At 36.5% G+C, this 25,411-nt stretch overlaps 1 protein-coding gene across 1 annotated transcript; it reads left to right on the top strand.

The window, feature by feature from the left end:
• Positions 1 to 1,852: 1,852 nt before the first annotated feature.
• LOC145679622 (synaptic vesicle glycoprotein 2C-like) lies at positions 1,853 to 25,411 on the top strand. Its single transcript, XM_081750198.1, has 9 exons — positions 1,853 to 1,898; positions 3,118 to 3,280; positions 10,231 to 10,352; positions 11,891 to 12,129; positions 13,427 to 13,611; positions 15,651 to 15,913; positions 19,066 to 19,225; positions 21,292 to 21,419; positions 25,093 to 25,411. Exons 1-9 carry the CDS (start codon positions 1,853 to 1,855, stop codon positions 25,146 to 25,148), a joined length of 1,362 nt encoding a protein of 453 aa, XP_081606324.1. The 3' UTR covers positions 25,149 to 25,411.

Genomic DNA, 25,411 nt, shown 5'->3' with positions numbered 1-25,411 from the left:
TAGTTTTACGTTTTATGTTTGGAGACCGATAATCAATGAAAATAAATTATTATGGAAATGGGAAAAGAGTAATCGAAGATAACACACAGGTAGAATATAGTCCACTACAGACGTATATAGCCTGGAATCGTTCCTACTAGATTTATTTCACCCCGGTTCGATCCCAAGGCATGTGAGTTGAGAGCGGTCTATCATTGAATCACAATACATCCGTGTATTTCTAACGTGGAAATCATTTAGAACAAATTATGAATGGGAATGTTCATAGAGTTACATGATGCAACAATAGAAACTCACGGTTTCATATGAACTCTCTCGTAGATGTATGGTTAGCATACATTCATATATGGTCCGAATATCAGGTTTAGCTGTAGGTTCACGTCTCATATAGCCTAGGTGCTGAATGGGACGATAAACTTTAACAATTTAAAAAGATCAATTACTGTTTCATATATCCATATATAAAATTCCAAATATAGTCCCCTCTAAATTCTTTTCGAAATGCTTCTCACCCCCCCTCCCGAAAAGCAATATCACTTTTAAACTTACCCTATAGTTCTAGTCTCCTATATCATCCGTTCTCAACCCCTGGGCGCGGTATTCGTTAAAACGTATTCCTCTTGTAGTATAAACTATAATTTTTATACACTTTATTACTTTAAACCATAGTTATTTCGACTCCTTTTATTTATTTTTTTTAACCTTATTTCATCATAACCTTCCAGTGTTTGGCACCCCTGCCTTGAAAGGTAAAGGATATCTCCTATTTAGAATAAGAACTGAGTAAAGTAAGGGATCATACTTTTCAAACCTTCCCGCAACAGAAGATGATATACGGGGGTACATGCAAAAGTTTTCGGCCTGACATTGAAATACGCGCCACTAGTAGTAAGCTGTTACTGGCATACGATGCCATTTATGGAAGAAATAATGAATTAATTTCAATTGTTCGGCTGCGTCAATTCGTTGGAGGCAGTCTTTTAAATCATTCGGTGTGTTTTGAGCTCGCATCCTCCATAACAATACTCCAACCTACACGGTTATTGTTGCCAAGGCTATAGTGCTAAACCTGAGCTGTAAGGTGGGTGATGAATCTCCTCGAATCTTTGTAGCATTGACAACAACAACAGCTGTGTGAACTGGAGCATTGTCATGCAGGGTACAAGTTCAACGCACAGCGAATAACTTAAATGACTGCTTCCAAGGAATTGACGAAGCCGAACAATTGAAATTAATTCATTATTTCTTCCATAGATGGCACTGTATACTATGAACAGCTTATTATCTGTGGCACAATACTTCAATGTCAGACCAGAAACATTTGGAAACACCCTCGTATTCAGCAGCTCAGCATTACCCTCTCATGGTCTTTACCCGTCCGGCCTCAGGTACACATTTCACAGATTCTGACTAACCCTTGAATCACATTGGAACTATGGTAGAACGTGAAAATAAATTACTGCTTCCCATACACTGGGCGTAGAACCAATGGCTGCCCAACTGCCAAGTAAGTGCCTTACAGTCCACGCCACCATGGCTCTGTCATTCTTGCCGTACTTAATTTAATTAATAATTCGCATCACAAATTCTACAAATATTACTTCGTAAGGAAAGATACATTTTAAGAGGTTATTCTCAAATCTTTCAGTTTTACACTATATTACAAGTTTTAAAAGATTGACATTTCATGTTTTTTCTTGCTTTTTTAAATATATATATATATAATTTCATTTCAGAATATGGAAAATTTCACTACTTGTTACTTCTGCTATGCGGAGCTGTGTACTTCAACAGTGCAATAGGAATCACTATTCTATCGTTTGTATTGCCATCAGCACAATGCGACTTCCGGATGGCGTCACAAGATAAAGGATGGCTAAATGCAGCACCTCTTTTAGGTGAGTTATATAGTCTTCCTCATCTATAAATACAATGATCTTTGGTTCTCAGTGTGATTTTTCTCTAAATAATTTCTGAGAGATATAAATGTTCTTAGTCATAAGTGCCGGCGAAAATAAAATATTGGGGGGGGGGGGAATACTCAAGGTTGTCAACGAGACGAGACAGTGTTTTTTTGAATACAGAGATGTATTTTCCAATATTAGTCGGGGTAGTCTTTCCTGCACCACTGTGTTTTTCCCTCCCACCCCCCGAATTAAAATAAAGTGCTATTACAGTATATGTTGCTTAACCCAACGTACACCAAGGTGGGTTAAAAACTGCACTTTTATTAGGATAAGAATTTTTATGGATGTTTCTTTAGTATCATGTCATAACTTAGGTTCTGTGTCGGGAAGAATATAAATTTTAATTTCGGGCATTCAATATTTCTTATTTTTTTTCTAGAAAATAACCCGAAATTAGAAAAAAAATAGGTATATAATGGTGGATATAAAATACCCTCCCTTCCTGTAACGTGTTACCATCATATGCATGAGGTTATATCCAGTTAAAGTTGAAGATTGACACTAGACGTCGCTACGGGTGCAGCTGACGCAAAGCGTCGTACCTTAAACGGAAAAGACTTTCTGGTTTCAGAGTAATAATATTAAAAGTGGAATCCTACGTACAGCAAGGGTGTTACGCGTAACACCGCACACCAAGCAAGCCCGTATCCAGTGGGGGTCTAGGGGGGGCTAAATTTTTGCTGGCCCCCTAAAAGTTTTACAGTAGGCTTGCAAAAGAACTATAATATGGTGATGAACTATCATATGGTTGGATCGGGCCCCCCTAACTTCAGCCTGGCCCCCCTAAGTTTTTGGGCTGGCTACGGGCCTGACACCAAGGAAGTGTTAAAAAGTGTCTGTCACATAAATCATTATTTTCTGTCCCAGAAAATGTAATATTCGTCTCCATTATGTACTAACTATAAAGCTGAAGGCACAAAATAGAGAAACATATTACATTTTATGATTCATGTAGTGGACATTTTAAACGGTCCCTTGGTGTGCAGCGTTACGCGTAATCCCTTGGTGTACTTAGGGTTAAACAAATCCAATCTTCCTTTCGTTTTTAAATCTTAATTTTTCAATTCCTGCGAATGAAATATTATTAGTTAAAGAAAAGAAATTAATGAATTTTCGTTGAACTTAATGTTATTACTTTTCCTCCATACAGGTATGGTTATGGGCTCGTATTTCTGGGGTTCCTTGGCTGACGTAAAAGGCCGGAAGTGGCTTCTTTTCGGAGCTCTAATGTTGGATGCAGTTTGTGGCTTTGCTTCAAGCATTTCCCAGTATTTTGGGTTATTCCTCATCTTCAGATTTTTCAATGGGTTTGCGTAAGTCATTGTTAACATTATTTAATAAGAAACTTAACCATTTAGTAACTTTTAAGGAATGTGGTTTACCAAAGCTCAATTATGTACACTCATGTCCAAAATGATTGTCGCATATGTATAACTGTCTTCTTGTAAGAATATAATTTGATAATGATGTTGCAGGGCACTTTTAATACTGATACTATGTTTATAATCGGGAAATGTAAACTTGTGATAAATTTCATAGAAAAAGAATCATAAATACGAAAATTAGAATGAGTAAAACAAAATGTTGCTAAATGGAGAAGAAAGTTTTGTTTTCGTTTTATTGTTCTTATTTACTGCTCTTTTGACATGAAATTTACCACATACTTGTCTTTGCCGATTATACGCATATTAACATTATAAGAAATTCCGGGCGAATTCGTTATCAAATTATATTCGTAGAACAACATAGTTGTCGACCTGCGACAATAATTTTGGACATGAGTGTACATTTATAGTCTGTCCATGTATCCGTCCGTCCGAGTGACAATGAATCTCGAGAAATACTTGACAGATCACCATCACTTTTAGCTCCTATGTAGAGGTTCAAAGGCTAAGAACAGAGTTTGTTTGAGAAGGTGATATTTAAACCGGAAGTGGTAGAAATAATCCATTTCCGGTTTTAGCGTTACTGTTTTCTACAATCGTTTAAGCGTCCTAAGAATAAATTTTGTCTCCATCTTTAGCTTTCTAGATAAAAATTACCGAGCAAAGTAACTCAAGTGGTAGGGCGTTGGCTTCTCTCTCGGTAGGTCGTGGGTTTGATTCCCGCTGCTGATCATCCTGACTGGCGTTTTCCAGGTCATACTTCAGTCCTACTAGGCATATGTCGGGATGGTACCTACTAAACAGGCTCTGGCCCAAACTTACGCAAATTCTTTCCATTGTTATTGTTGTTAGGTATCCAGTATAAAATGGCTTCTGATCTGTACTGTATCTGGTGATTGTTAAATAAATAAATAAATCCGGGAATAATAGGGATTTGTTACTACTCTTCAAGTTTTATATATGTCCTGCAGTTGATAGTTAAATAGAAACTTTCCATATACTGTTAGGCTTACTAAATAGGCCTAACTACACATTAACATTCTCATATATAAATTATATATCAATACTGCAAATAAATCATTAACAAAATGTACCACTGGACACATACTTTAATACCAAATATGATTTTCACTCAATATTTCAATATAAACACACACACAAAATTTGGACAATATAAACAAATACTTCGTACCTTCTTGCAAAAGTCATATCAACCAATATAACATGCACAGTCAATACAATTCTTTCTACTTTTAATCAGTTTCCGTTTTAATCAGCTAACGCATTTAGTACATCTTGCCAATCTCCCTACAGGATTCACTACAACTGTTGGTTTCATAGATGTACAGAACCAAAGGGATAAGAGACAGCGATAAGCGGTTTTTTGCTACCAGTTTTAGCGTTCAAAGAATGACTACCAACTTATCTCTTAAGCCTCTATTCAAACCGAAAATGGCTGCAAAATCAGAAATAAACTATTTCCTATTTTAACGCTAATCGCTTTAGAGTAAAAACAGTAGTCAGGGAACGGGTCTGGGAGATTCTTGGGGTAGGCACGTAGCCAAGGGAAGGGTCCGGAGGGTCCGGACCCCCCCTCCCTCCTTCGAGACAAGAAATGAAAAAAATAAGGAAGGATGAAAAAACGAAATGAGAAAAAGAAGGATCGTGTTAAAAATTTTAAAAAATCAGGAAGCTTTTGGTTATTCTTTCTTATGAGGAGGTTTGTATTACTTGAAATACATGGTGGCGAGGTGAGCGAGATATCCTGGAAGAGTCAGGGAATTTGAAATTTCTAGAAAAGTTACGAAAATCTCAGAATTTCTAGAAGAGTTACGGAATATTCAGAATTTCTACTACTAGTCAGAGGGATTTCAAGGGAGATTTCAAGCTTCCGAAAGTATAGTACCGTTGTGTAACAACGAGGACATTTTTTATCATAAATTTTCGTCATCGCATCCTTGCAGTATCAAACATGTTATTTCAAAAACAATTTTCCACTGCTCCTTTAACCTGTCATTTGAACAGACAGTAGTTGACGGAATAATAAAAACAAAAATTTATGTGGAAAGAAAGTTCTATTAATATTTGATTCAACAGAGAAAGGAACGCAGATATTGTAAAATATTTTACAAGGCATTATTGAGTATGTACTTTTTATAATTGTGAATATGTATTTTTATAATAATTGGGGTCATAATGAAAGAAAAATTGTTATATTTGAATAAACAGAGGAAGGATGTAAATATTGTAAAATCTTTTTCAGCACTTTTTTTTTAAATTATTTTACTCGAGATTTCTCATTGTTATTAAAATACTTACCAACATATTCTCATTTTATTGTCTTAACAAACCAATATATGTTGATAGTAAAGTAATTTAGATTCATCGAGCTCCTGGGCATTCAGAATTTCATGTCACTCCCCCCCCCGCTACGAAATCCTGGCTGAACGAACCAATATATGTTCCAGTAAAATAGTTTAGAATGATCGAGCCTCTGTTGTGATGACCACAGTATTTCATGTCACGGACCCTCCCCTTCACGAAATCCTGGCTACGTGCCTGCTTGCGGGTAGTTGTGGAAGACATTATTTTCTTTGTCATCGGGCTTTTGCAATACTGATGGCTGTGCCGATGAAGAAGCAAATGACCGTTCGCCTCCCTGGATCTGTTTGATTGTAATAGATGGCGAGAAACGCTTCTCTGTAATCAATTAAGCGTTTTAAGAATAAATTCCATCTTCACTGTAATCTCTCAACTAAAACCGGAAGTGGTACAATCAACTACTTCACGTTGATCACTATATCAACGTTGATCGCTGCAGAGTAAAAATGGTAATTGATAGCGAGAAGTGGTTTTCTGGAATCAATTAAGCACCCCAAGAATAATCTTCACTTCTACCCCTACTAAAACTGGAAGTGGTAGAGATCTAGTATCACTTCTGATTTCAATATTAAGACAATGTCATGCCAAAGAAATCAAACACATGTGTTGTACACGTCACAGGGCTACTTGTTTTATTACTATTTGAATGAGATTTAGTGTTTATAGTGTTGGTGTGAATCATAAATACAATTAAGCAAGTAGCTTCGATATTGAGTCGCAGACTTTATATCATGGAAGCGACCATAGAATCTGAGAGGACTTAATCATAGCAAAGAAGTCTAAAAACGTTGTAATTGGGCACATCGGAAAGTTGGATCATAATATTGGGTGCTTCGGCCGAGAACAAAAATGCCTATAGGATTTGGCAAGAATACACATAACTTTGTTTCTCTTTGCTGTAGATTCAGTTAACCCTCTGATATTTCCTGGTATTATACATAAGTCATTAAAACCTTTATTGATAAATTAATGACAATTTTAAAACTACATATAAATATCACTGATAAGAAAATTGATACATATCAATCAATGTTTGGACATTATGTTAATTTAACTTCGTCTGACAATCAATGCGTTTACTTCTAAAATCACGCCTTGAAAACTAGTGGTAGAGAAATATCCATAGAATCCCCATTAATAATTACACTAGTTAACAAAGGTTTTGTTACATAAAAGGAAATACCTGTTCTTAAAGGAACTTTTTGTGCTGAATTCGAATATGCACTCGGTTTTTCTCCATCACGTACGATTTTCCCGTAACAGAGGGATTTTTGGGAAAATCCCTCAAAAATTTCCCTTTTCGTTTATTTTACACCCCAAGATCTTGTCCCCTTGCATATATTAACATAGAAATTATACCTAAGTATACTTTGATTCATATTTAACAAACCCTCCAAGTTTCGTAATAATCGCTTTATTCTTTCTAGAGAAATAAATATGTTTGTATGTATACTGTGTGTACTGTTTATTGCACCTTATAGTAATGCTTTCAGATCTCTTAAGTTGAGGTAAAACGTTTTGCTTTATTACCACAAACACATATATAAAATATAATACAATATAATTTACAAGTGTGACAATTTACAATAAACAATAATACAAATGTACCAAAAGGTCATGAAAAGACAATCAAAACTATCACAATATATGAACTTTCCATTGGGTTACAAAAACGTACACTACTTCCTTCTTTTGTAAGAAATGTTGCATTCTCTAACAAGACCCCAACAATAGTCCCCCATCATTGAAGGATCCCATCGTCCTGGTACCTTTTCTCCATTGCCATTATATCTTGGTGGAATCTTTCCCCCTGTTCGTCGCTGAGAGCACCTAGGTTAGCAGGAAAGAAGCTGAGGTGGGAGTGCAAAAAGTGGATTTTTAAAGACATCCTACAACCCAACTCTTTGTATTTCTGTATCATGTCCTGTACGATTTCTGTGTAACTCTCAGCTTTGTTATTGCCCAGAAAGTTGCGCACAACACACTTAAATGCTGTCCAGGCAGCTAGCTCAGCACTGTTTAACTTGCTGTCAAAGCTATCATCAAGCATTAATTTCCTAATTTGGGGACCAATAAACACTCCCGCTGAAATCTTAGCATCACTCAGGTTAGGGAACTTATGTCGCAAATACTTGAAACCTTCACCAGATGTGTCCATGGCTTTGACAAAGTTTTTCATAAGTCCTAACTTGATATGAAGTGGCGGTAGTAATATCTTATTAGGATCTACCAAAGGAGCGTATTTGACGTTGCATTCTCCAGGTACGTAATTCACTCTAGGTTCCCATTCCTTCACTTCATAATGTTTGTCATCAGCTCGGCTATCCCATAAACATAAAAAACATTGGTACTTCATGTAACCGCACTGCAGTCCTAATAAAATACCAACTACCTTGAGATCACAACATATTTGCCAAGAATGGTCCTTGTAATTTATAAGATTTAGCAAAGTTGACATGGTGTCATAGGATTCCTTAATCTTCACTGAGTGCGCAAGTGGTATAGAAGGTTTTTTATTTCCATTATGTAAAAGGACAGCTTTAAGGCTGACCTTTGACGCGTCGATAAATAACCTCCATTCTTCTGGAACGTAAGGAATTCCTAGCTCCGCCATCAACCCATTTATATCCGTACATACGCACACATTATCTTGCATTGAGAAATAGCTTGAAAATTGAACATGCCTTTTCCTGTACACTGATATGTTCGTTTCTGCATCCAATAAGTTCCACTGCTGGAGCCTTGATCCCAGAAGTTCCGTCTCTTGTTTTGTCAGGTGCAAATCACGGACTAGGTCATTAAGTTCACATTGCCGGATGAAATGTGGCTCGCGAACACAGTCAGGGATGAACGTTGGATCCTTGGATGTACATGTTGATGTCGATAGTTCATCAAGGTCATGATCATCATCAGAGTCTTTTGGCCATATCTCTTCCCAGTTGGTAGGGGGCTTGGGAAGTGCAAGTTCATCCCCGTGCGGAATAGGTCTAATTGCGGATTTAACGTTGGGATAACTTATTGTGTATTTGCTTTTTTTAGAATGTCCCTTAACTACTGTGAGACAAAAATAACAATCATCCAGATGGTTGGTGGGTTCTCTCCACAGGATTGGTACAGCAAATTTCATGAATCTCCGTTTCCCTTTGGCCCATGCATGCTTGGGGTCCCGGGTTCGATCCCATCCCCCGCCAAGTGAACTTTGTGGTAGACAAACACCGTGCTCGTGGGTTTTCTCGGGGATCTCCCGTTTCCTCCCACTTTCTTCATTCCACCATTTCACTCATCTCTCATTATCACAGTCTCCTTTAGCCTAACCGGCATAACCGTGGGACGTAAAACTGAAAGATTTCATTTCCTTTGGCCCATGCAAGTAAAGTGACGTAGCACGACGCACAAATTATGTTGGGTGCCCAAGTTTTGTTCTGATCTCCCACACCACATCCGAAATATATATAATATGCTAGTTTCACCGATGGCGTAATGGATCTACACTGTCCTTTAACTACAAACTGGCCACACACGTAACAAAAACTATTTGGTGAGTTAACACACGAACGCCGTCCTCTTGACGCCATTGTACTGATCACAAACTAAACTTCTGGTCTTAGTTGGGTATAATGCCGTTAAGATCAAACATGAAAGCACTCTTAGCAGCACAACTTTGAAAGTGAAGTAGTGTTAAACCACACGTCAATATGAAAATGTACAAAACTCCCTCACCAGGTGTCAAGAACACAAGAAAGAAAGAAATGTGCGGGGGAGGGGGGAAACGATACCGTAGTGGAAAATTCAGACTGCATTAGTTCATTGTTGTCAACAATGAGTCTGTATTCCATTCTTTCTTTCTTTTGCATTCTGTTACATTTGATAACAAATATTGATAACCATTTCATGAACAAAACGAAAAAACTTGGAGAATTGTATATATATGTATTAAGATATACATGTACTGTACGTTTAAAAAAAATATACGTTGGAAGTACATTCTATTTTTATACACGTTTCTAATTTACAGAGAGCAATACAAGTGTGTTGTTGACTATTGTAAATATTCATTTTTATGTCTGTGTTTGTAGTAATAAAGCAAATCGTTTTTACCCCAACTCAGGGGATCTGAAAGCATTACTATCAGGTGCAATAAACAGTGCACACAGTATACATACAAATATATTTATTTCTCTAGAAAGAACAAAGCGATTTTTACGAAACTTTTAGGGTTTATTAAATATAAATCAAGGTATACTTAGGTATAATTTCTATGTTACTATATGTAAGGGGACAGGAGTTAGGGGAATAAAATATCTGAAAAAGGGAAATTTTTGAGGGAATTTCCCGAAAATCCCTCTGTTACGGGAAAACTGTACGTGATGGAGAGAAACCGAGTGCATATTCGAATTCAGCGCAAAAAGTTCCTTTAAGATCAGGTGATTTTTCTCATGTAACAAACAAAAAGTTTAAATTTGTTAACTAGTGTTAATTTTATTCTTACTTTTCAGTGTGTCAGGAGCCACAAGTATTGTATTTCCATACTTGGGAGAATTTCAACCTGCAAGGCTCAAAAGTACAGTTCTATGTTGGCTGCAGATGTTTTGGACTGCAGGAATTATAGCTTTACCAGGTATTTATAATTTATATAAAGACTATGCAAGATAAAGAACAAATCCTGAAATAACTGTAATGTTATTGGAGAATCAAAGTGTATGGAAGATTCTGATTTTGACATTACTGTAATGATCATACAAATGGGGAAATAGGAAGTGAACTAGATAACTGGGCTTAACAAAGGATGTGCCGTGAGTGTGATTTCAACCAAAGAATACAGGTCTCTCTACATGCAGATAGAAAGGATATCTACGAAGGGCAGTAAAAAGACCCCGGATGTAACTAATTATCACCACACTTTCAAAATAGGCTTCTTGAGAACACACACACTTGTTTCACCGCTACTGCCATTGCTGGAAACCACGCTGAAAGTTCTGTTTTGGAATGTTCCGAACTTCAGCCGTCGCGTTGGCTTGGATGGCTTCTACGGTGACAAAACTGCCCTTTTTGATCCAGGGAAAAAGCCAGAAATCCACTGTTGTTAAATCCGGGATGTTCGTTTCTGTGAGCCCTTTTGCCATCGTTCTTCGGAACATACTAAAATAGGGCTTTAAGGTGGATCACTAGGTGTTCTCTGTGCTATGCTAAACACTGCTTGAATAGTACGGCATTGCCAGATAGTGTCGAGTGTTTACTGATTCTAGATAATAAAGGGAGTAATCATGGAATTCTGGTTAGATACTTACTGGAGAAATTATTTATCGACCCTTACCGTAATTCCCCTTCTCGAACTGCAAACCTAGAATCCAGGAATTTTCTTATTGTGACTACTACAGTAAACGTACAAATTTGACATTCCCGCATTATGGCGCTCTGCGCAAATTTCGTCTCAAAATCTATTTCCTTAAATGTAAATTAATATTTAAATAAAATATGAAACATAACACGAAAAACGGTCAAACAATATATCTATTTCGTAATAAGATCGTTATTTTAAAATACTTTACACATACAAATAAACATTTCGTATAACTGAGCACTTTTAATAAGATCTTACAGCAAGTGCCATCGTGTGGTGCTCATTGTAAAACGAATTAAATATTCTTTTATTTGTTACTTTTTCGATATCAGGAGAGACAACAAATTGAATCAGTGTATTGTGCTGTAGCTGAAACAATACTCAATCTTATAGTACAATATTTATAATATGTAACGTTTCATTGCACAGTAGTTAAGGGAATGAACTAAAATATCTACTGACTTCCAGATGGTGTTCCACCTTAAGCATTGTTTCCAGCAATGGCAGAAGCGGTATAAAAGTGTGTGTGTTCTCAACAAGCCTATTTTGAAAGTCATGAAGTGAGTGTGTACCTACATTCTTTTAATATAGTCACAACAAAATTCCGGGAACTTTTTCATTACCCTTCGTATTAACCACAGGGATAGGTTATTTCTGTCTGTATTTATTATAAAAACATGTTCAATGTATCTTTTTAGGAGTTAAGTCATAGCTACATATTACGCTTATTTCGATTTGATAGTAATATTGAGTTCATCAGCCACTAAGGAGTATATAAAACTGTATCTACAACTTCTTTCTTAACTATTTTTCAGGACTTGCATGGCTTGTTATTCCTCAAGATTGGAGTTACCAATCTACGGTTTTTATGTTCAAATCCTGGAATGCGTTTGTAGCTGTTTGTGCTGTTCCATCATTAGTGATTGCCGTGTGTCTTGCGTTCCTCCCAGAGACACCAAAGTTTCTGATGGACAGTGGACAATATTCAGCAGCTCTTATGGTCTTCAGGAGGATCTACAGTATTAATACGGGAAATCCTGCAGATTGGTATCCAGTAAGTGTTCTTATTTTCCTTAAGATTATTTTCTTAGCACTTTGATACAGATAGTTTTTTTTTAAAAAAAAGTCCTTATTTTGTGCCTTGTGAACTTTGAATTAATAACTATATTAAAGTATCTTTTTATAACATATTTATTACGTTAAAAATTGTAGTCTACTTCAAATATCTTCACTTGCAAGTCTGAACTAAGTATCTGTAACGTATAGGAACTGCCATCTAAAATGTAACGATTATTAACTTATTATTCTTACGCGTTATATTTAGCCCACACTTCGTGTAGATTTAAAAATATATCAACACGATTAAATTACTCTAAATCAGTCACGTCACTTATATCTCTATTACCTTTTTATTATTCTTTTCAATAACTCACATTAATAATAATCTTCTTTTTCGGTCGTCGGTCGTCTTTTTCGGTTTGTTTACTGTTACAGTAACTAGGAATATAGTTTATACATTTAAAACATAGATTTTCAGCTACTACGATTAAATCTTATTTCTTTATATTTTAGAATCAACAACATATTATCTCTTTTCTTCTTCTTCTTCTTCTACTCAGCAGATTGTGTACTTTTACGCACCGTTGCCCAAAATCAAGATAAGAAAATTGAAGTATTTTATTGCATAGATATACAATATCGTTGTATATCTAACCTCCTGGACGAAGTTCAAAGAGCTTACATTGTAATTTCAAACTTTAAGTTAAGATGTTCCATGAAACGGGACATCTTAAAAAGTGTGTTTTGTTTCTTTAAGTATCTCTACAATTTTCGTCACACGATATATGAACTATAAACTGTAAGCACCATATTGTTGTAACAAATTGTCACATATCCAAGCACTGGCAAAACAGTCCATTGCACAGACAAATTATACGGTACATTCACTAATGTTGATCACCTGCTTCGCTGGATTGAAATAAAAACTTTAAATACACAACTCCTTACGTCATGTGTTTGGTAAAAATGACAGTAAAAATTAAATATCATTGTTGTGGGCTAATTTTGGATGTAAACGTCATCGGAACTACCACTCTTCATCTCAGCGACCCTTCTCCCTGATAATTGCTGAATATTATGAATATGGAGAATATAATAAAGATTCAAAGTATATTTATGTGTTAGTTACTCCTTCGTTGAAGATTCTAGTGGTTGAACTATAAAACCATATAAAATCTTTCGACATTACGTGACTTTATAGTTCTGAACATTTAAACTTAATACATTGTATTGACTAGTTGAGTGGGAACTGAGAAAAAGAGTAATTTATATGTTATTATTATTTATTTTAGATTAAAAATCTCCAGAAGGACGTACCAGTCGACAAAAATTCAAATTTTGGGCATTGCAAAAAGCGTGAGAAGGCAGCATGTTCGTTGTTAGCAGATATTTGGACACAAAGCAAAGGGTTGTTCAAGTATCCAATGATAAAATGGACCGTACTTACATGCACAATACAATTTGGTTTGATGACAAGGTAAGATCATATAATTGAAATCTATTTATAAATAGTTTGAATTGTCCTAGAAATGGATTTTTAAAAATTAGATTACTCTTTGAAACACTACCTTTCGTTTCAAGAAATTTTGCCGCAATCGCTTACTCAGTTTCTATGATATGTATTTATAAACAGTAGAAAAAGTTTTGATCATTGAGTGGGATTCTCAGTAGTATATAAGAGTACTTCCGTAAGCAGGGGTACCCACAAGGGGGGGCTATGACGCAAACTGCGTCATTGAAATATTTGGGGGGGGTTAAAAATCTATATAAATATGTTTGAGAGGGTGTAAAAATTAATCGAAAAGATTTTTTTTTCATGGAAGAACACCTACGGATAAGGAATTGAGGGGGGTGCGTCATGGACATGAGGGGGGGTGGGCACCACTGCCGTAAGTGTCGCCTAAATGGCTCCACATCAGTTATTAAAATGGCGACCCTAACAGGATCATTTTCTGTCAGACCAAAGTCACTCTTATACTACTGTATTTACATTATAGGCAAGGTAGGTAACTCTCCATGACAATGTGGATGAAATTTTGTTTCGCTTTTTCAGCTGAAAGATAATTTCTTCGTAGAATGTTACTCTTCTGAAGTTATAATTTTTAAAACATTGTGGAAAGGTCTTTCAATAACAGATTATGAAGGTATTTTAGAGAAAATATAAATATTACAAGTTTTAAAACTGATGGTACAATATTTCAGTTCAAGAAGGTTGGTTGATTCGAATCAAAGTAAGCATCCCTTTTACTTGTATCTGTAAGACATCGATTTGTGATTAACTTGCAATCCACTCTCTTTAGACTTTCATAGAGAAACGAATCAGGATCTCCTGCACCAATAGTAAAGCTCTCACTTTAGGTGCAATTGTTTTACGAGTAGGTTCAAAATCAGCCCATGGAAACTACTGGTGGACGATATTTATAAGTTTTCTAAGAGATGTTTCTTATCCTTCCACATCAACTAATTTTATCAGTCATTATTCAACAGTACTTATCACCTATCTGTTTGTACGCGTATCCAGAGACGGAGTGGGTCGTTGGTCAAGTGAGTCAAGATTTCTGAGTGGGTCAGTGGTACGTGTGTCTACAAGATGTGACCCACTCCGACCCACTAACCTACTCTGCTCAGTGCATTGTAGACAGCATTTTCTGAACACTGGGGAATTTGTCTACGTACTTGCAAGGACTCAATTTTCTTTTTCGTTTGTTGCTATTTAGCTACCTGAGCTGAGTCTTGTAAGTGAAAATAGGTCTTCAGGTACTTTTGGGTATATACTAATTGCAGTAGGAATTTGGAGACAGTCGAATTTTACATTTTAATTTTTCCTTTACGTTGTCCTATTTTACCTTGATTTAAGGCTTTCAAATTTCATCCTGTTTTCCAGTGAAAAGTAACTAATTCAATAAGGACATAATTATAATGATAATTAAATTGAAATCTATCGTAATATGGCGTATGACAAATACTTTATCATTTTATATCTAAAGGTAGATCCACCGGTATTGTAAGAGCGGTGCTTGAGCGATTGACCGCAGAAATGCTCAGTGGTAAAGCGGTGGACGTCAGGCTATGCATATTTGTGATGTTCATCATAATGTCTGTGGGTTTATTCTGTGTTCTTTAGTTTCCTTAAACATTATCATTCCATGAATTCTTTCATAATTATTAACTCTCATAAACTACCAATGTCCTTTAAACTAAAGCGTGTAATCGTCGAACATAAAATTGAATATTTCATTTTCATCTTTCCGAGTCGTGGCTTGGATCACATTTAACCTATATACGCAGTCTTATCTCAAAACGTAAACCTTCAACCAAACAATTGATATGCTTCTATTATTTGCTAATGCACTTTTTTCGAAAAGAAAGTTCAGATAAAACCATGTGGAAAACTGATCTAATACTTACAGAAGTGTAGAAATTTAAGACTTCTATGAGCTATGTCCAAAGCTGTTCCTAAGAAACCATAAGTTTTAACAAAAGCCACTGTGTTTAACGTTCCTTTTCTTTTTTCAGCTATTATACACTGATGCTATGGTTTCCTGAACTGTTTAAGCGATTTGACGCATTCTATCAACAATATCCAAACAGAACGGCTTCCGTGTGTGAGGTGGCTTCCATTGTGTTGAAGAATACGACTGACATTCAGGAGATGTTCTGTGCTGACAGCATTGAAAATTCTGTTTATCGGAACACACTGATTGTAGGATTAGCTTCGATACCTCCCAGTATTTGGCTTCCTTTATGTGTCAATAAGCTTGGCATAAAATTCTTCTTAGGTATGTATATTACTTGTAGTAATTATAATCATTAGTACCACCCTCTTTCTTCTCCTACTACTACTAGTACCAGTACTAAGTTTATTCAATCAATCAATGGCAGGTCACTTGTTTCGAATTCAGAAGCATGTCCTCTTGGTTTTGATGTAAGAGTAATGCCCTTTGTCACACACCAATTACCTTCTTATTCTCCTTGTCTTTACTTCTTTTGACACCCATATAAGCAATGCTAATTTCAGGATGCTGCGTTGGATGTGTGCAGTGACGCGGAAGGACAAAATTAAGAATGAAGTGATCCTTGGAACAGTAAAGGTGAAAGGTAAAGGTAGTAGAAACTGCAAGAAAGTAGACTGCGATCGTTTGAGTATGTAAGAAAACCTTTGGAAAATACGTAGTTCCAAGAATGGATGCTATAGAACTGAATGAAGAAACTAGCCTGAGCCCTGCCAAAGAAGTGCATTAAGAACCATATGGTGCAGTAGGGTGTCACAGTGGATATGACACAAGATAGAAACAGGTGGAGGACAACGATCCAACATATCGATCCCTGCTAACTGGGAGAAAAAGGCTTAGAAGAATTATTTCAGGAAGTGGTCTGGAAGAAAATTCTCCCTCTATTGCTATAACATTTCCCGAGAAGACATATCTCTGTTTATGCTCAACGTGGGTTTACTAGTGTATTCTGACACACAAAGGGAACATAATTCTAATGCTACCTTCCATTGCCATTCCTGCTGAGACGAGGTACAAAACCTTCTCCCCACTATTAACAACAAAAAGGGGAAAATTCTTCTTAATCGCTAGGAGAAAATCAATCACCCTCCTTCCTTGCCAGCCGTAAGTTCAGATAACAACACGGGTATATTCCGTTAGCATTGTAAATTTTCAGGTACTAAGACCGCGTTTCCATTTTACATGAATCTTGTAGCTGTCATAAGAAAAAAAAATCTTGCAACCAGATCTTTCTATTTACTGTTTATACATTACAACTTTCTGAAAGCAAGAAAGATATCTCCACCCATGCAGCACTACACTCTAGTGAACAAATAGTGAACTTCCTCATTAAAAACGTGTATTTTGGCGCGCTTTCCCTTCCTGTCCAAAAAATTCCGTTGTTTCGGAAGCAGCGAAACTGTTTTTTTTTTCTTTCTCAGCGGGAGGGCGATAGCAGATAGCAAGCAAGACGACCCAGAAAGTTGAACATGGTTTAACTCCTTGCAAGATGAAAAAAAATGTATTTCCCTTTCAATACTATGTTTACATAGAGAAATATTATAGGGTTTCAAGATTTATTTTATGACAGCTTCATGATTCATGTAAAATTGAAACACGGTCTAAAATTTGCTGTACTTTGAAAGCACAGAAATAAATACCACCACCACCATCACCACCACCAACAACTACAACAACTACTACAACTACTACTACAACTACAACAACAACAACAACAACAACAACTACTACTACTACTACTACTACTACTACTACTACTACTATTACTACTACTCTTCTTCTGATCGAAAACAAATGTGCATGAATAATAAGAGTGAAAAATATTGAAAAAATTCGAAAAACAAATAGACTTTAAGCAAACAACAGGCCTGCCTTTTGCTTAAAGTATCTGAATCGACACCACGGTCACCTATTCTCAACTCAACAACATGAACTTGAAGAATTTTAAATTTGATATATACGTATTTTTAACATCATTTGTAGGAGATGCTCTTAACTACAACGGATGCTTTAGGACAGTGATTCTCAACCGGTGTGTCGTACAGTAGAACGTTTGAGGTAAACGTGACAATGAAAGTGAAAAATAAATGAAAATAATACAATATAGATTTTAAAAGAGAGAGCATATATGATTTCTTGAAGATTATCTTTGTCTGATTTTTACTTATGTACGGTTACACGGAATGCTTCTCGCAGAAGTGGTAGCATGACCACTGACACTGCATGACAAATTCGATCTTTGAGGTTCTCAAAGGTATTGATGTACGTATATGTGATAAGTTATAGACGTGTAGTTTGGAAAGTCCTCTCACAAAAAGGGGGTAAAGGTATCTAGCAGTTTGAAAACAGTTGAAATAATCTCGTACAGTGTAATGAAGAGGAGCACCATCCTGCTGAAACAACCGTGTTAAGGATATCATGTTCAAGTTGAGGTTACATGAATTCGGTTAGAATATCCAGATATCGCACTTTCTTGACCAATAGTCCATTGACTTTTCTCTGTGTGGTACCCAGTTTAAGTTGACTTCGGAACTATCTCATACGCATTCAATAAAGCCCGCTTAAAGTTTGTCGCTCCAAATGCAATAATTTTGCTGGCTGACATGTCTATTTAATGGAGGATAGATTTATCGCCAAAAAGCACATGTCTTATTAATTCGTCGGATCAATGCACATTCACACACATTCCTCACAACCCTCATTGTACAGGTGATGTACGTAACTCACTATGGATTTGTAGATGACTAGTTTTCGCGCGAGAGAACGTACAAATTTAAAACTGCATTCGGTTGATTCACGTGCTACTTCCACATCTGCTCCGGATCTCTCGTTGCTCATCAGTAACCATACCAGTCCGTTTGAACTTACTAGTTTCCATATCGTCTTATTCTTAGACCTGATATTACCTGACAGGAAATTACGTTGCAGCTGTACGTACAAAACACATGTAGGTGGACATTGCTGAGTGGCATCACATTAAGCAGTGGTCAACATTGCGCGTAGTGATCGCCCTGCAACAAAGAAAAAAAGACCTATAGAAAATAGCATGTTCAGCAGACAACCATTGTGACTGATGACAACATTCAGAAAACACAGCGAAGTTAGTTCTTTCACACAGCCAGTGAATAAAAGTCCAATTACTTAGTGAAACACATAATATATCCTTTATTACATAGTATATTTGGCTCATGTTTCTCCTGCTGGTGGATAGGACGCGAACTCTGGCCAGTACAGTCATTGGACTTAAACTTAGGTATAGTAGGTAACAGGCTCTCGAGTGATACTCCAATCATATTCTAACATTTTTTTTGAATATTTGGTACACACTTATACATAACTCGAGAGAAGATGGCCTTATTTGTTTTTAATGTGCTAAGACTGTGCTGAAGATGTAGTTTAATTTTTTGTTTGTTTTCCAGTATTAAGTTATATTATATCTGGTGCTTGTGCCTTTGGAATGTATTTCGTCGAAAATGCCGACCAAAATCTTGTTCTCTCCTGCATATTTGGAGCATTTACCAATCTCGCTTCCAGTGCCATTTACTGTATTATGGTCGACATATTTCCAACAAGTCTCAGGTAAGGACATATTTTTCATTTGTTAGCTATTGTTACAAGTTGCGTATGTGGGTAACTGTTATAATTGTGTGTCATTGTTAGAAGTATGTGTCACTTGTAGGAGTATCTGTGTCACTTGTAGAAGTATCTGTTACAGTTAGAAGCATCTGTATCACCGTAAGAAGATGCTAGACAGACAATAATACAATCTGCTAGCGTTTGTTTTTCACGAATTATAAATGTTTTGATTTTTCAGATTCAGCAAAATGGTCAATGACAATCGATAGTGATATGTAAAATTGTGATGTGTGTGAATAGATAGTAAAGCAAGTTCATTCAACATATTTTATCATTTTCTGTTCTTCAAATATGTTTTAGTCTCAGCTTTGAAAAGGTTCGTTCAACCGAAGCTGTAGAGACAGGAAGCACAGCCAGTATTTCAAGTAGTATTTTTATATTTAGAAGGGAATAGTGTTGCGACGAGACGAGAATTCTGGTTGTCTCGTTTCGTCTCGTGCAAAGCATTTCTCGTCTCGTTTCGAAAAGATATGCTCGTCTTGTCTCAAATAGTTCTGTCTCGTCTCGTGCAAACCATGTCTCAACTCGTGTTTTGTCTTGAAAATATTTGCTCGTCTCATCTTGTCTCTCTTCTCGAATGCTTTTGTCAGTCTCGTGGCAACATTAAGTTTTGATTCTATTTGGGTGTTTCCGCACTTTTGGACCACCCTGTATACTGAGCATTATAAAATATATCGTATATTAATGAAATATGTTATATTAATGGTTAGGATCATTATTTTGAGTTTATTTAATATTTGAATACTCTTCGCCCTAATATCTTAATGGACTCTACGTTCCTGTTGTCTCCCTAGCCTCGGTGCATAATTGTGGGACGTTACTAATATAGTATTAGAAACACGTTTGTCCTAAAAGAAAATGAAATTGCGTTCTTGAACCGTAACTTTTGACGAAATTCTACGTAATGACTAGCTTAGTTCTAATTTAGGGACTGTATTGTGCTTGGCATGAAATAATTACATATGAATTTTATATAAATAAGGAGACATGGTGGTTGTTCAATGGTAGAGCGTTCACGTATGGTGCTTGGGGTCAATGGTTCGATCCTAGCTCCCGCCAAGTGGGCTTTGTGATGGACAAACACCGTGTTCTGGGTATTCTCGGGATTTCCCCGTTTCGTTCTACTTTCTTCATTCCACCATTTCATTCATTTCTCATCATTACAGTCTTCATTAGCTTAGCCGGCATAACTGTGAGACGTAAAACTAAAAGATTTCATTTCGTTTCATATGTTAGTAATTACAAAATTATTTTCATTTAAGTGGTGTTAGTAGTGCTTCATGTAGGTTAGCGATAAAGCGGTATATAGAGGGTGGTCCGGAAATGGGATTACCCCCCTTTAGTTTCAACAGTATAGTGTTATTTATGGTAGAATATTATGATAGAACAAGTTACCTTGAAGTCTTAAGAGTCATAAACATCGGTATAATCACCATCCATGTCGTAACACAGCTGAATTCTGCGCCAAGTTCTCGCAGATGTTTTACGTAGATACTCCGAAATCACGAGGGGGAAGGCGTGTTCCACAGCTACTCATAATTCCTGCGTTGTGTAATATTGAGCGTTTTTTACTTGTTGCTTTATGAAACCCCAGAGAGCATTGTTTGGTGTAGTCAGATCGGAACTTCTTGGAGGCCAGGCAAAGGGAGCTGGTGAAGATGCACAACCTCTTCCAATCCAGCGGCCAGGAAATGTCTGATTCAGGTAATTGCGCACGTGAATCGCGAAGTGTGCGCTGGTGCTCCATCCTGCTGTATCACAACAGTGTCTTTGATACCATTTTCTTCCAGTTGAGGCACCAATCACCACTAAGCATCTCCAGGTAAGAATGTCCATTGACATTGTCTTCGAAGAAATACAATTAGGGGTACGCCCAGTTCCGGGCCATGCTGTGTATATATACACAAACATATGATATTACAAGAACTTGAGAGCCTGACGAATTTCTGAGTACACTACTATATACTACTAGTATATATGTACTATGTTCATATTGCACTTTGTTTCAGGGTAATGGCAGTGGCACTCTCTCTGATCTTTGGACGAGGTGGAGCGTTACTAGGGAACGTGGTATTTGGTTTCCTCATTGACTTAAATTGCGTCGTCCCTATGTTTTTATTTGGAGCCATGCTTATAGGTAAGTTGAATAAAAACGAATTCATGATATTAATGCAACCAAGCTTCTTTGTAATTAATAATTGTCAAATTTATAAAATATGCAGAGGGACACGAGACTGAAGACAAAATATTTTGAAAACCATATTAAGCAAAAGAAACAAATTCAGAAAGGAAGATATGAGGAATTCCTTTATCCATATGATATCCAGGCAGGGGCGTACGGTGGCTCAGTAATAGTCTGGTGTGTGAAGTCCCTCGTTCGATTCTCGGCCAACTAAGTTTATGGTGGACAGCATCGTGTCCGTGGGTTTTCTCGAGGTACTCTCTTGTCCTCCACTTTCTCATTCCACCAATTCTTCCATCATCATTAGCTTGTCTTCATCATTGTTTACCTTAGCCTAAAGGGCATAAAATCATCGGACGTCAAACTGAGATATTTCATTTCATTTTTTAAATCCAGGCAGTATGATTGTCCATACGCCATATTTCCACTGGGAGATCCCGTGATCAGTCCATAGTGTATCAGTACCATTATTATTTGGCTTTTTAGACATCAGTTCACTACCTTTAATTACTTTTTCAATTCTCTCAATTCTGGTCTTCACCAAAACGCAAATTTGGGTTTGCACTAAAAGCATATCAGCTAGGTTTTCTTTTCCTTTTGACAATTTTGTTGGATAAATAAAACAGACATCAAAATCGAGAAGTGGTGAAGAGTAAGAAAAATACCAGAATGTTTTTTTTTTTTTTAAATAATCATAATAACGTACTAAACTTGATGATCATAACTGTAAATATTTTTTCTAAGCCTAAACTATACTTTCAAACGAAGTAATCGAAAAAAAAAAAAAAAGACCTCTGTGGGCTCATTTCATATCAGTTTACGTCAATGCAACGAAAGTTGTGTTTTAGTTTGCAATATTTAATATCACATACATAGCCTATTGATTTTTTGAGATGAAATCAGTGACGAAAATTTCCATTTTAGAATTATCTATCCTCCACATTTTTTTTTCTTGACAGACTCATCACCCATCGTTACCCACGAACACTTTGCGAAGACTGGTTTGAAATGAGGCCTGATATAAGAGTACTCACGCAACAATTTTTCTAGAGCGAATTTCACTAAGGACATATAATTTGAAGTACTCACCAACTACCTCTGTAAAACCTGTTGCAGAAGTACCGCAAGATTCTGAAACATGGATATTTGGATAGGGCACATACTAGTTCTTAAATGAAGTCTTGACCCGACTAGGGTAGGTCCTATAGTATTGGAGCTATTTACCTTTAAAAGTTCATTTTTTCATGTTTTCGGCAGCCTATAACTCCGAAAGGAAGCATTTGTGCATCCAGGTTGGTCTATACTTTTTGTTTTATCTTGGTGTCAGGAATCACCTTCCAAACGTTGTCGGTGTTGTTTTGAAACACCCTGTATACACGGTATATAGTAAATTTTGGGACGAAATGGCGTTAGTAGACCAAATCCCAAATTTTAGATTATGAAAAATGAAAAAAATGAAATGAAATCTTTGAGTTTTTACGTCCCACGGTTATGCCGGTTAGGCTAAAAAAGACGGTGATAATGAGAGATGAGTGAAATGGTGGAATGAAGAAAGTGGGAGGAAACGGGAGGACCCCGAGAAAAACCACGAGCACGGTGTTTGTCCACCACAAGGTTCACTTGGCGGGGGCTGGGATCGAACCCGGGACCCCAAGCACCAGAGATGAACGCTCTACCACTGAGCGACCGTGGCCCCCTAATTTTAGATTATGAGTCGCAGCAAGTTAGACAACATTTGACAGCTGAAGCTCTCAGGTGTGTTGCGTCCGAATTCAGAATCAAAAAATGTCAGTTAACAAATCTTCATCACCAGGACAATAATTCGTACGCGCTGATGCTCCGCCAAAGAAGTGTCACAATACACCTGTAGTTATACGGAAAGAGCCAAAAATAGAATTACACTTTTTATAATTGTGCAGTGCATGACACATTTATAGATATTTGTTACAGCCATATTTGTTGAGTACTGTCTATGTATATTCACTTAATACTTTACTTTTTTTTTTTTAATACAGTGTAATCTCCTAAGTGCTCAAATTGACCTTCAACATTGCAGCATACTTTGAACATTTCCACAATATTATGGTATAGGTCTACAATACGTCACAAAATCTTATCTGCATCAGTTTCAATATTTCTGAGATATTTTTTAAAAATTTATCTACTGTATGGGGATTTCTCTCGTAAAAGTTGTTTCTTCCTACACCCTCCAAAAGAAACCTATTGGTGTTAAGTGAAGTGAACGTAGTGTCCATTTGATGCTGCTATTTCCGAACCAACCCTGTAGAAAGATATGGTTAACGTAGTTTCTTTTTATTGCTAAGCATAGTGGAGAGATGCTCTGTCTTGGTGAAAAAAAAAAAAAAAAAAACAGTTCGCAGAAGTTAGCTCTAGTACTGAGTTATGGCACTACCCCGTCACGAAACATTTGTAGACAATCTTCCTCATCCACAGTTTCATCAAAGAAAACTGATCCGACAACGCCTCCACTGGACATTGCACACCACACTATGATGTCAGGATGATTCACTTATGAAATGATTGTAACACAAGGATTATCATCTACACAGCACACGCAGTTGTGGCTGTTCACGTGACCTGCTAATTTGAAGCACGTACGATCTTATCAAAAAGTTCTGGCTCCAAACCGATGTGGTCACGCATCAGTTCGCAGAACTGCAATCGGCAATTAGGGTTGTCTTTGAAGAGACCATGTACCAGCCGTAAGCGACAGCAGGACGTGGGTATATATGTTTTTGAACTGTTGACAAACGTTAGTCACTTTCATCTGATAATCTCCAGTCATAGAAGTCTTACGAAGACCAGATATCGATCGGTAAAGTAACTATCGAACTTGTGCTTTTAAATTTATTACTTATGTGATAGGCGTAAAGTTAGGGGCAGAATACTTAAAGCTCCTTGGCATGCTGTGGATACTTGCTTCACATTTTCACATTTCTAATATTGCTTTACGACCCACTTTCCTCGCTCTTAATTTAAATTATTTGCAATTTCTGCAATTAATAGGTCTAATAATAAAAATCTAAACCGACATATGAGGAAATAGCTTGTAACATTTCTAAAACGTAGATCAACGTTATAGAATACCTATTTGGAATTACTGTTTGAAAAAAAAAAAAATCTAAAATGTGAACTAATGCTGAAACAACTATGAGGCTACTTTCGACCCACTTAGTACCTATATAAGTACCAGGCCCGCAACCAGACACAGAAGTTTGGGGGGCCATGAATAAGATAGGGGGGCCAAGTCATTAAAAATTCTCTTACAGATATCTAAATTGTGATTTTTTTAAATTAATAATAGCATTTTGTATTGAGGTCTTGAGGGGCCATGAAAAGTTTAGGGGGGACAGGCCCCCCTCTAGTTGCGGGCCTGATAAGTACTAATTATACACTATAGGCTTATTAATATGCGTACATAGTGTAAATTACAGCTGGCAAACTCCAATCTACTAAGAAACATAAAACGTATTGATTGTTATATCAATTAAGGAACCAATAAAAATTATTATGTTCACATTGTAAATGTTACACAATTACAAAAAAGAATATTGTTTTACCATCAAGAGAGTAACTAACATATATACTTTGTTTTCCATCTTTACAGGAAGTGGTATTCTGTGCTTGGTATTCCCAAATTCAAAAAATTATTCGGCAAGTTGACAACAACGAATTTGAAACGTACAAATAAACTCTGTGATAAGACTAATATATATAAATATGTATGCTCGAGCAAAGTAGCTCGACAAAGAACGAAACAAAAATGTGGAATTAATAATCCACATGCAAAATATATATATTTTAAAAGACTATATGTATACATTATACAAGAGTGCTTATGTATGAACAATTAATCCTAGTAATATATGTGTCTTATGTATATATATATTTTTACATAAACTACTACGATAGAGTGTAAAATGCTG

The sequence above is a fragment of the Thermobia domestica genome, chromosome 2 (genome assembly GCF_964235325.1).
Source record: "Thermobia domestica chromosome 2, izTheDome1.hap1.1, whole genome shotgun sequence".
In the NCBI taxonomy this organism is placed as follows: Eukaryota; Metazoa; Arthropoda; class Insecta; order Zygentoma; family Lepismatidae; genus Thermobia; species Thermobia domestica.
Note: the sequence above shows the minus strand (reverse complement) of the source record. Positions and strands in the feature narration are given on the sequence as shown.

What these genes read in the sequence shown, in the direction of transcription:
- LOC145679622 (XM_081750198.1), top strand. Translation starts at nt 1,853, where the DNA reads ATGGCGTCACAAGATAAAGGATGGCTAAATGCAGCACCTCTTTTAG. An exon ending in AAATGCAGCACCTCTTTTAG is followed by an intron (nt 1,899 to 3,117) that starts GTGAGTTATATA and finishes TCCTCCATACAG; the next exon opens with GTATGGTTATGGGCTCGTAT. An exon ending in AGATTTTTCAATGGGTTTGC is followed by an intron (nt 3,281 to 10,230) that starts GTAAGTCATTGT and finishes CTTACTTTTCAG; the next exon opens with TGTGTCAGGAGCCACAAGTA.